Source organism: Strigops habroptila, chromosome 1 (genome assembly GCF_004027225.2).
Source record: "Strigops habroptila isolate Jane chromosome 1, bStrHab1.2.pri, whole genome shotgun sequence".
Lineage (NCBI taxonomy): Eukaryota > Metazoa > Chordata > Aves > Psittaciformes > Psittacidae > Strigops > Strigops habroptila.
Genome location: NC_044277.2, coordinates 151,345,812 through 151,358,084, shown reverse-complemented (window position 1 = coordinate 151,358,084; position 12,273 = coordinate 151,345,812). Strand labels below are relative to the sequence as shown.

The following is a 12,273-nucleotide window of genomic DNA, read 5'->3' as shown; positions in this document are numbered from 1 at the left end:
CCCACGTGAATGCACAGTCCTCATGGAACCCTCTGCTGACTCCTGAAGTCAGAGCTCAAACAAGTTACTTTTTGAATGTGCCACTGTCAGACCACTTCTGGTTTGCTCTTCGGTAGGAGGTATTTGGCTTTGGTGCAGTGATGGGTTTTTCTACAGACACACACAATCCCTAAATGTACCAGTAAGTCAATCAACTGGTTAAAATGAAAAATAGCAACACCTGATATAAAAACAGTCATAACAGATGTGGCAGGTCTTTAGGAAGACCAAGACTGAAGGATGTGGCTTATCTCCAAATCATAATGCACTGTCCCCAGCTGCTCTCCCAAGAAAGTAAAATGAGGACTTTTGCCGTTGCAGTTTGGAAAGAGCCAGCAATCTCAGCTGTACTATTGCAGCACTTAGATTAACTCAAATATTGACTGACAGCATACCCGGGGGCAGGAAGCCACTGAACTGCAAACTCAGAACTTCTTTTAGCTAATCTCGCTTCTTTGTTTAAATCCTCATTGCTTTTCTAGTTAGTCCATCACAAAAACACAAAACTCCAGTTCAGTAACATCCTGGCATAACATGGGCTCAAACACAATCCCTTTTTAACTGAACACCAGCTAAAGCCTCCCCTGCACCTCCTCACCTCCCCTACCACCCGTTCCACTGAAGCTGGTTCTCTTACAGGGCAATGGGGAAGGCTGATAAGAGAGAAATTTCAGCCACTAAGCAGTTTGAAAGCAAAAGCCACAATTTCATTGTACAATCCACAGTCAAACTGTGGGACTAATTCCTCTAATACAGGATGTGACTATTTCACATGGGTTTAAAAGGCAGCTAACTGTAATCCATCCAGTGTTATTGATCACAAAGATACCACCCTGACTTAAAGGAATCCCTGGAAGAGGTGCAGAAAATAGACCTGTAATGACTAACAATATAGACTGCGCACACTCCTAGCTACAGGGAATCACTCATGAGAGTTTGCTGATAATTTCAGTAAAAAGCTACATTTCAGCAGATATGGCTGCAAACACACATTCAGACATGTCCTCTCTGAACACCAGTTTCTCACAGCGGCTTCAAAGAAGAGCTGCATTTAAAAGCAATCCTGATCTTTCAAATTTGAAGAGCACATGTATAAAAACAAACTGCTTATGGGAAAGTCATGAAACTTTTTCATTTAAAAGTTATCACAAAAAGGACAGTAACAACGCCCTGAAACAGCCAGGTATTTCCCATCCATGATGGAATCCTTCTGCCTTCATTCCAAGCTCTGTCTACACACAGATGTGCACAGATGTATAATTAGTAGTTTAAGACCAGGTGCTTTGGCAACAAATATCAACAAGTATTAGATATTTAAACATCCTCAAGCATCCAGACATGATCTACTTGGTGAGAGCAGTATAATCTCATCTGAGGGCTGGTTTAGAATCACAGAATGGTTTGGGGTTGGAAGGGACCTTAAAGCTCATCCAGTTCCAACCCCCACAGGCAGGGACACCTTCCACTAGAGCAGGTTGCTCCAAGCCCCTGTGTCCAACCTGGCCTTGAACACTGCCAGGGATGGGGCAGCCACAGCTTCTCTGGGCACCCTGTGCCAGCGCCTCAGCACCCTCACAGGGAAGAGCTTCTGCCTCAGAGCTCATCTCAATCTCCCCTTGGGCAGGTTAAAGCCATTCCCCTTGTCCTGTCCCTGCAGGCCCTTGTCCAAAGCCCCTCTCCAGGTTTCCTGTAGCCCTCTTAGGCACTGGAACTGCTCTAAGGTCTCCCCTTAAGGAGCCTTCTCTACTCTAGGCTGAACAAGCCCAAGTTTACTCTGAGTACACATACAGATCAGGATATCCCTTGAAAATATGAATCACACTAGCATGAATGCCTTAATTTTCTGCTTTGCTGTATCTGTTTCTAGTACATTTTATTTATGTCCCTCTTTTTCCTCTCCTCCTCTAGTGCTGCACCCATTTAAAACATCCATGCAAAGCACAGCATCAGCTGGCCTCTATAGCACTGGCAAGCTGTACACAAGAAGGAACGATCAGATAAAATACCACAGTACTTACTATTGCAGGAAAGTATCAAAACCACCTGCTCCCCCATGGGGAAGTTGGTGTGCAAGGACTTGGGGCATGTTTGGACTCTTGACTGCATAGTAAAGTGCCTTTGTGTGAAGCAGCTTTGCCTACTTGCCTTTACATAGGTCGTTGACACAGTAATCACTGTACAAGATCTTTCTCACTACCAGCTTTGTGACAGTTTGATGTTACATACGAGGGCAATCCTTTATCCCATTGGAAAGATGAGGTCATACTGGAAGTTTCCGACTCCCAAACAGCAGTGTTTAGAGTTAGACCATTGTCAGAGCTGGATACTAGCTCGAATTTTTCCTGCCACGAATACTGTGCACGACATTGCACTGCAATATTTTTACATTTCAGTTAACATTCCTGCAGACAGGCTCACTCAGGAGACAGTCAGAACCCAACTGCGGATGTAAATGCAGACAACTATTGATGATAATACAACCATGTATTTTAGAATGGATTTTGCTCAGCATTCCTTATGATTATCTTTTTCCAACACAGGAAATGTTTTGCAAAGATAAATTCCACATCCTAAGGATCACATCTGCTCTCCTTGACCTGTCTATGTGCATGGCAACCATATCAAAGACAACAAGGCCACCCACACACAATCAAGTCATCTCTACTCACAACTCTTCTGCGTCGTTAATGGAAAATTCATATACGTAAAGGAAAAATATCACCGCAAAGACTCATCTTACATTTTTCATTGTGAGTTCCGACACGCAATACCTATTCTCAGGGAAAGTGGACGCATACATTTTCCAGACATAAACACAGAGAAACGACCAGAAGAACAAACTAGCAGGTACCTCCCAGACAAAGTTCTATTTATTCGGTTCAAAGATTTAATCCCTCAAATGTAGGAGGAAGCCCCTGGGTGACACAAGTCAGGTGTGACAGCTTTGAAGTCCTCCCTCTATAAATAAAGCTTCCTGGCTAGGGCTCACTTTTCCTTCCGCTTGAAGGAAGGGAGTACAGAATTTGCTGCCTATAAAGCTGGACTCTGTCAGTCACTGCCGAGCACATTAATCCTGATGTGTTTAGCATAGGAGTCAGACAGCAGCAGCAGTCTTAATGAGATCAAAGAAAAGAGTGGACTTACCAGCACGCTTCCACCAGCCTTTGGCTGTCTAGCCAGGCTCACGCCCATCCATTCATCATCTCTGTCTTCTTTGCAGGTCTTGCCACAGAGCATGCCCCGAGAGTTGCCTACAGAAAGAGGGGAAAGGCAGCAAGGCAGAGGCATGAGTTTTAAATACCCACCAAAGAATCCCTACAAGCAAAGGGACTGCCCATCAAACATCCACCTCACAGTGCCCTTCTTTTCCCTTTCAGCCTGATTATTAGCTCTTGTACACGTTAATCGAGGCAATATCCTAACTAGGCACCATACAAACACATAGTGGAGGACAGACCCTGTCCCAGACAGTGAGTAGCTATTACAGCATGTCCACAGCTCTACTTGAACAAACCATCCAACTGATGGTCCATCTCAATGGGAGAGACATGGGATTGCCTGCAGAATGCAATCAAAGCAAATTCCTCATGAAAAAACAGATCTGGGGCACTTAAAAAAAAACCCAAGTGAGACCTAAATCTTAAATCCTGTCAGGCAGTATTCATGAATCCATGACAGACGGTTTGCATTACAGTAGCTGGACAAATGAAACTTAGCCAAAGCACTGTTTGAACACACATAAGCTTCGTAAAAATAAATCCTACTTGACTCAGCCATGAGAAGATGAACAATACTAACATGCCTTTTCTATAGTCAGAGAAAGCACCACCACACCTCACCAAGAAAAACAAAATATTAAAAGGCTTCTATTTTCTTCTCAGAATCAAACATGAGGTTTTAATCAAAGTTTTACTTTAGGACTCCACCTTCCCCTGACTCAAGACAGTACATGAGGGAAACCAAAGTCAGTCCTGATCACGCACAATAGTGTACAAGCACGGCTCTTACTGAGAAATTTACTTCCTGTAGCACAAAAAAAAGCAAACCCAAGGAATTACGTGCTGCATGACAAGGGAACCCACTGATCTCCATGCTGCTAGTTACAGCACACATCACAAGACCACCACAACACCATGTGGGGTCATCCACACACCCTTATTTCAGCACTGCCTGGAGCGGGCAGCAGGGCTCCCAACCCCTGACCCACCAAGACGCTGCAGTCACACTGAAGCAGGTAGAGAACAGACAGCAGCTTAGGGTAAGCAGGGAAAAACCCACCTCTGCCTGGTTACTTGCTGGAGAGAGCAAAGAAGGCCACTGAGAGGACGCCAGCACCTAGTGGGATGCTATTCCGTAATGCTGAAGAGAATATGACACCTTCACTACCAGTGCTTAAAACCCATCAGGAGAGGCTCGCAAATCCCTCTCAATGTCTTGGAGCCTCTTCAATTGCTAGCCATTTGGGTTGGTGGTTTTTTGGTTCCCCCTTTCTCCCCACCAAGCATCATAACTACCCACCTCGCCCCATATCCAGCTCAGTGCATCTTCTGTCAGGGTTGGTATGGACTCGACATTTAAACACTGCTCCTGGGGACTGAACAGAGGTGCTGTATTTAGATTCTGCCTTGGGAGCACCAACCAAGACCCTGGAAACCAAAAGCAAAGTAACAAGTAATTAATATCAGGAGAAAAGACAGAAATGAACAAACAAACAACAGCAAGGTTCACATTGCCAGAGCTTCCCCAGCAAAAGGACTTTTCTCAGCAACCTTGTGAAATGATGACATTGATTCAAACTGAAACCTCCACACACAATAAAGGCATTTTTCCCCAGTGAAGCCACAAATACTTTAACAAGTTATATTTCCATGAGGATTGTAACACATTTAAAGTAACCCCACACACACACCCTGCCCCCTGAAAGCATTTAGGAAGGTATTAGACTGGACAACAGCAGCTGCACCTATTTTTCCTAAGTTTTAGCTACATTCCTGTCAGCCCAAGAGTTAATACAATACACACACCCACGAGAGGATGAAATCTGAACCTGAGTGCTTGCCACCCAGCCAAAGATTAATAAGCTTCTTTAGGAAGTTGAGGCACCCCATGCTCAGAACATTTCATGTAATCACAACTTTAAAGAACAACAGCAAAAACCCCAACCAACAACACAGGAGCAATCTCTTCCATGACGCATTGCTATCAACCAACATTTACCATTCAAGGCTGTGAAGACTATTTATCCCACATGAGAGCTAGTGCCTCTGTGAAGTACCAATGCACAGCTCTGACCATAGGGTTCCTTAAAAGATGATGAGCACTTTTTAATCACTTGTGTTATGATCCAGTTAACTGTTTAGCAAGCTGGCACCTGCTTGTGCCCTAAAGGATGCTTTTTGAGGAGGATTACAGGGGACGCACAAGTATTAAGGGAGCCCTTATTATGCCTCCCCATTAAAGGGACAATCTTTCCCACCTAGTTGTGAGGCAGGATCTGCTGCACACAAGGATGAGGAGGGAGGTGAAATAGAAGGAAGGCACTCTGGGGAGGATGGTGGGGAGCACTAGGCAGTTTAGTATCAGTTCTGCTGATGCCCTCATACTGTGAGGCAGGGCAGAGTTTCTGCAGGTAATAATATCCTTGCTGAAGTTAAGCCCAGGGCTGGAAGTAAAGGCAACCACCTCTAAAAGGCTAAGCCTCTGGCACTCGTGTGTGGATCCAGGCTGCTACCTGGGAGGCAGCAGCAGCACCTCAAGGAGACATTGCTCTTGGTTTAGCCACTAAAGTGATAAAGAGCCACCTGTGCAAACTCAGCCCTCATACACAGCCCACCCACAGCACAGATGGACAGCCCAGCACCAGCACCAGCACCAGCACCAGCCCCAGAATGGAAGCTTTCCCTGTTTTCAACAACTTTCCCTTCATCCTCCAATTTAAAGTTCCATTCCCAGCCACCACCCATCATCACCATCCCAGCACCCATCATCACCACCCATCATCACCATCCCGAGGCACAAGGCGTGCACGTGTCCAGAGTCAATCTGAGCTACCTGAAAGAGCTGCTCCTGCATCAGAGTCTGGTCTACACCAAACAGCAGCACATCCCCACTCCCTCAAAACTGTCCTGTGGCACTTGGAAATGTATTTACAAAAAAAAGAGGAAACCCCTACACTGAATGACCATTTTCTCCAAAGTTTCACAAGTTAACCTGTATCATTTGGAGAAGTTAGATGGGGCTGCACTCTACAACACACGTGTTTTCACAAGTGCGAAGAATTAATGTCTGAAATACTTAAATTGCTAAAAACGACAAAGCCTGCACACATTTGGGAGCGAGTGCAAAGGAGCCTGAAATAATAGCTCCAAATGGAAATCCCGCTAGGCAGCAGCAGGCAGAAAATCAAATGCCAATCATTTCATTTACACAGGCGATGAATGCATGTCATTCACTTATTGACATTCATGAGGTCTAACAAAAATAAATAAGGGGGGATATTACTAGCTTAAACAGTTGCAGGTTCAAATTGCAAATGGCAAGAAACTGTTTCTATGACGTGTTAGAACAATAAGATAATGTAGGCCGCAATGACCTCCAGTTTAAAAGAAGCTTTGCCCTAACCGAAGAAAAGTAAATATGATTCAGCAATTAGTGCACATGATACCTTGGGTTGCAGAATGCAAGATGGAGATGAAGGAGCCTACATCACAAAGACTCTTCAGCTCTCTTTAAACAGCTGAATGGGAAAAATCGATTATGAATGACTTGAGTAGGCTACTGGCACAGACAGTATTGCTGTCTTGAGCAAATATACCTTTTGAAAAGAAAATGTCTGTTGCCATTTCTTCATGTGGACTGAGCAGAAGGAAGCAGCCAGTAAAGGCAACTGGAGATGTGTGCCAAAAGCAGATCTATTTTGGATTGTCCTGAATGTCCATACATTCAGATTTGGTATTTCATCTACATCACACACTGTGTCATCTTAGGATCTTGTCTCATGCTTTCACTCTTGCACCTAGACCCCAGGAAATGAAACTTTTGCAGATCTCCTCTTCTGTCTGGCATGATGAAGTACCGGGGTCTAAACCAACATGAGGAGCAGTAGGCAGAGGCCATTTAACCTTCTCGCATTTATACTCTCCCAATCAAGGACAAACGCCCTCATCTGTATGGAGACAACTACACAGCTCTGCGGCTAGAACCCATCACATTTCAGCAGCAGCCAACATTAAAGGATGAGAAAAAGCTTTCTTGGCCACAGGGGAATCCACACCTCCTTAAAATTATTTCCTGCAGAACAGTAATTCTCACTTTGCTGGTGATTGACCCTCGGGACATACAGATTTGGAAATTAAGAGCTGCATTTAGCAGAAGGAACAGTGAAGGGAAGTGTCGAGCTGACCGATGGCATGGAGAGATGCCAAGCACATTAAGCATCAGCCTACAGCATGCCAGCAGCGATTAGGCAATCACAGCTCAAGGACTGGGGAGTGAAGGTATCTCACCTCACTGCAATGTTAAGTGGCAGAGAAAAAAAGTCTTTAAATATCCTAGCATACCACAGCTGATTTCAAAAGCAGCACCAGCGGAGGGTGCACCACCAGCACAGCCCAGCTGAGTTTCTTCCCTTCAGAGAGGTTTCTGTCCCTGGCCAAGCCCTTGAAACAAGGGCTTCGCGCAGAGCAAGAAGCAGGAGGGCTGTTATTTGGATGGCAGATGGATGACCTGTGACCAACAAGATCAAGCCCTGATTCATTAAAACACTATAGCGGCACCTAAAGCACCTCTACATCATTTGTGCCACACAGCATCATTAATGCAATATCCAGCCTCCACAGGGTCAGCCTGTTCCTGCACCTTCCTTCTGGTTGCGCACAATCATGTTAAAGGGGGCTACAAGAAATCTGGAGAGGGATTTTTGACAAGGGCATGTAGTGATAAGACAAGGGGGAATGGCTTTAAAATGCCAGAGGGGAGATTTAGGCTAGTTATAAGGAAGAAATTCTTCCCTGTGAGGGTGCTGAGGCGCTGGCACAGGTTGCCCAGAGAAGCTGTGGCTGCCCCATCCCTGGCCGTGTTCAAAGCCAGGCTGGACAAGGCTTGGAGCAACCTGGTCTCGTGGAACGGGGTTGGAACTGGATGAGCTTTAAGGACCCTTTCAACCCAAACCAGTCTGTGATTCTATTCAATAACACCACATATCCATCAGCCTGAGATGCAGAACAGCCTTCGTTATTTCAGCAGCAGCACAAATGAGTGAAGAGCAAGGCTGAAGAAATGAAGCAACAGCACAGAAACCAGACTCATTCCCTGTTGTAAAACTCATAGCAGGACACGTGCAACTAAACTGACTCCACTGCTTTTTTGTGCCAGATCATGTTGCCAGAAAGGACAAAACAGTTACCCTGGACTTGCTGAGGGATTTGGGGGTGTCAGCTAGAAGGAGGCACAGGGAGAAGAAAGGAGAGACATAAAAGTAGCATTTCAAATGAGAACGATAAGAGATGTCACATTATTAACATTTTTTAATGGGGCAAAAATTGACATTTGTTTCTTTTTAAGCTGTCTGGGGTGGTTTCTTGTGCGTTACTTGATTCTTTACTTCAAGCTTCAAAATTATATCCAGAGAACAGAAGCACTTCAGCTTGTCTCTGCTCCAAATGCGAGCAGCCACCTGGTTCCTTACCCGGCTGAAAAAGGCAATGATGGGGAACTGGGTAAACCTTTCAGGATTTACAGCCATAAAACCCGCTTAAGGAAGGAAAAGGAGACATTGTCAGAAGTACAATAACCTCAGCACATCTGTGACGACAAATTTTTCTTGAGACAAGAAGTGTGCAAAAACAACTCTTAAATGGAAGCATCGTCAAAATTAACTATTTCAGACAAGTCAAAGGCACTGATTTACTCCACTATAGTAGTGGAGGCTGAACACCCATGTTCCACTATAATTTCTGTGTCAATGGCTGTGTGGCAGCCTGACTATTCACATTTATCTGAGGTAATATTTCAAGCCAAATATTTCCCCTTCCCTCTTTCTTTCCTCCTGCAAGAACACTTGGCTTATATAAACCCTCAAGTATCGCCAAGCCCTGAATCAGTTTACTGGAAGCCTGCAGGCCTGTGGTAGGTAATATAGACAGGTGCCTTTGTGGTGTTGGAAAACAGCTGAAACACTGAAGAACCTGGCCATATAGATACTATTTTAATATAAATCAGTGACTATATATACAGACACACTGATATGTAGACACACACCAGCACATGGACAAGCTACTGGGAATAACACGCCCTCATGATCAGAAGTGCATTAGGTGACTATCAGGCCCTCAGGGAATAAAGATCAAGAAGCCCTTGAACTATCACGACAACACCCTGAAATGCTTGAGAACATATTAACACATTAAATAATGTTAGATAGGCAGGAGCCCTATCAGCCTCAGATACGATCAACCACATTTTTGCAGGCTCACGTAGTGCACAGCTCACCAGGCAAGCCATGAATGCCCAAAATATTGCTATCTGAGGTTAACTTAGCTGAACTACTGCCCATTGTGGGGTATAGGCCAAACAGACTTGAGGAAACTCAAATCATAACTCTTCTTTGGGTATATAAAAGCTACAAAGGTAAGAAGAAAATGGACACACAAACCCGGGCAACAAGTCTATGACTATTAACAGGAGCTGTACGCTACAATGGGTTGAATAGAAAACATTTTTACTACATACATAATAGACTTCAGCCTTTCCCCAGAATATCACGTTTATAAGAGAAAGGGAGGACATGGAATACAAATCACCCAGTACAAGCCAGTTAAGGAAATAGCTCTATAGTTACAGCTTTGCACACAAAAGCTTCAACACACAAAAATCCGTCAATCTGAAAAATTGCATGAATTTTACTAAGCATTTCCCACTGCACTCATTCAATAAACTGCGATTGTATCTTGTATTTCAATAACTTGCAAGTGGTAACCAGTTTAAACTTGAAATCAGAGACTTGATGCTCCAAAGGGATGTATAAGATTCTGTACAGTATAAATATGGTTTAAAACAGTACTATGTAGTCCTCGACCTCTAGTCTAGGATGCATGCACGCATTAAGAGCACAGCTGTGGATAGCAAACTAGAACCAAACAGAGTGTAAAAAACATCTCCCACACTTCTTATCCCAGCCTCTGTTGGGCACAGGATTTTGAAGCACCCATGAAAACAAATTCCCCACTTCCATGATGCAAAGAGGAGCTTCTCCATTAGTGATGACAATCCCACCCTCATGATTTTTGGCAGTGCCGATGCTGACCATCTTAAGCCCTGTTAACCCTTCTAGGCAATAGGGTTAGCAACTCATTTATTTAAAACCACTTCATGATCTTAGATACTTGTTTATTCCCAAGAGCCAGGGCTCCATTCTTCCATGAAGAAGCTCCGTTTTCACAAAACTGAAGTTTGCAGAACTGGAGTTTTTACTTCCGAGCATCAGACTTCTTACAGATGGATGCCCAACACTGCTAGTCCAGCATCCCTGCCAAACAAAGTGGGATATCTGGGAGACTCTCCTCCCTAGTTCACCTCCCCTTCCAAAATAAAAATCCCAGGTACTATCTGAAGATAATTCCTGTTACCGATCAGCATGACATACACCTTCACAAGGGTCAACAAATCATTTCATTTCCACCCCACCACTAGACCAGCATCTCATTCACACCACTGTGCACCCCCAGCAATCTGTGTTGAACACAAGTGGCTTTCAGCCTCTGCATCCTTCGTTGGTTCCTGCCCCAAGTTAAGCATTGATTTAAACTGAGAGCTTTTCTTCTCCCAAAGCTCCTTTCCTCTATGAAGTCTTCTGATAAGTCCTTAAAAATGAATGCTCCATGAAAGCCACTATGGAGCAAGGCAGAGCATACAACTGCTTGAACTAAAGGGTGTGAAAGAAATTCATTTTTAAAGAACTGGACGCCAGCATGAATACATTTATTTATATCACAGTGCTCCACAGTTCCAACATCAATAGCTGAGTGATGGGGCCGTATCTCACTGTTAAAGATAAAGCCAAGCTTTGTGGACGTTTATTGGCAGCAGCGGCTCCTGCTCACATTCAAAGTGCACCAGATGACATCGACTAGGTCCAATTAAGAGAAATCAGTCTTAATGCTAACAAAGAGCCTCTGACCCAGACAAGAGAGAGACAGACTGCGTTCCAAGGCTCTTTTCACTCAACGGGAAAAACAAGCAGCTTGCCAGTTTGCATAATTTTTTGAGATGTAGACAAACTTTCTATCATCGTTTATTCTTTGCCGTTTGTAAGTTACACAGACGTTTGCTCTACAGCCCCCCATGCCAAGAGGGGGCAAACGCCGTCTGATCCGGGAGCGTTCCTCCAGCCATCGGAGGGATTTTTCTCGCTGGAGGTTACCGCTGTTAAATTCCTCCCGTTTAACACGGCACGACCCACCCTCCTTCACACCCCACGCGTTTTCTGTCACGGAGATCAGTTACTACATGCTTCCCGCAAGGAACACCACCGCCCGGGGACAGCGAGCTCACGATGCCCGGGAAGGGCCCCCCACCCGCGCTAAAACACCGCACATCAAGGGGGGATCGAGAGGGATCCGGCTGACACCGGGGTGAATCCCCCCGCGGAGCCACCACACCGCGCCCGCACACAGCGGCGGGGAAGAGCCGTGCCCGGTCCCGCTCCCCGCGCCGGGGAGATGCGCTGCCGCGGCGGACCGCGATACTCACCACCGCGTGCTGTCGTGGTAGTGCTGCAGCACCGAGTACCCGAAGAAGGAGCCGTTGGGGCCCTGGAAAACCACGGGGCGACCCACGTCCACGTTGTAGCAGCGCGCTAGGGACACCCACAGCAGCGCCCACAGCACCCGCGCCCCGCGCCGCCGCGCAGCCGCCGGCATCCTGCGAGCCCCCGGGGCGGCAGCCGCCCGTCCCGGCGCCGCTGAGCGCTGAGCCCCGGCCCGCCGAGCGCCGACTCCCAGGCGGGGCGGCCGGGCGCGGCGCTTTTGTGCCCGCCCCGCGGCTCCGCTCGGCTCCGCTCGGCTCGGCCCGGCCCCGCTCCGCGGCTCCGCTGCGCCCCGCGCCGGGACTGCGCGCCCCGTCCGACCCGCTCCGCCGGCGCCCCCTGCCGGCTGCGGGCGGCACACGCTGCGGGACCCGCCTCAGCCGCCCGCCGCTAACGGCGGCCCCACCGGGGGACACGACGTTCCACCCCCC

General features: G+C 46.4%; 1 protein-coding gene across 2 annotated transcripts in view; it reads right to left on the bottom strand.

Moving 5' to 3' along the window:
• The window catches only part of ITGA9 (integrin subunit alpha 9), a 218,425-nt gene extending 206,395 nt beyond the window's left edge, over positions 1–12,030 (bottom strand). Inside the window, exons 1-3 of one of the 2 annotated variants that reach the window (XM_030498820.1) lie at positions 11,788–12,030; positions 4,558–4,685; positions 3,184–3,290 (exon numbers count right to left, since the gene is read on the bottom strand). In XM_030498820.1, the coding sequence (XP_030354680.1) occupies positions 3,184–3,290; positions 4,558–4,685; positions 11,788–11,957 (405 nt within the window). In that variant the 5' untranslated portion in view covers positions 11,958–12,030. The remainder of the gene's footprint in view (positions 1–3,183; positions 3,291–4,557; positions 4,686–11,787) is intronic. The other variant, XM_030498830.1, reaches the window with a different exon arrangement.
• Positions 12,031–12,273: the final 243 nt, after the last annotated feature.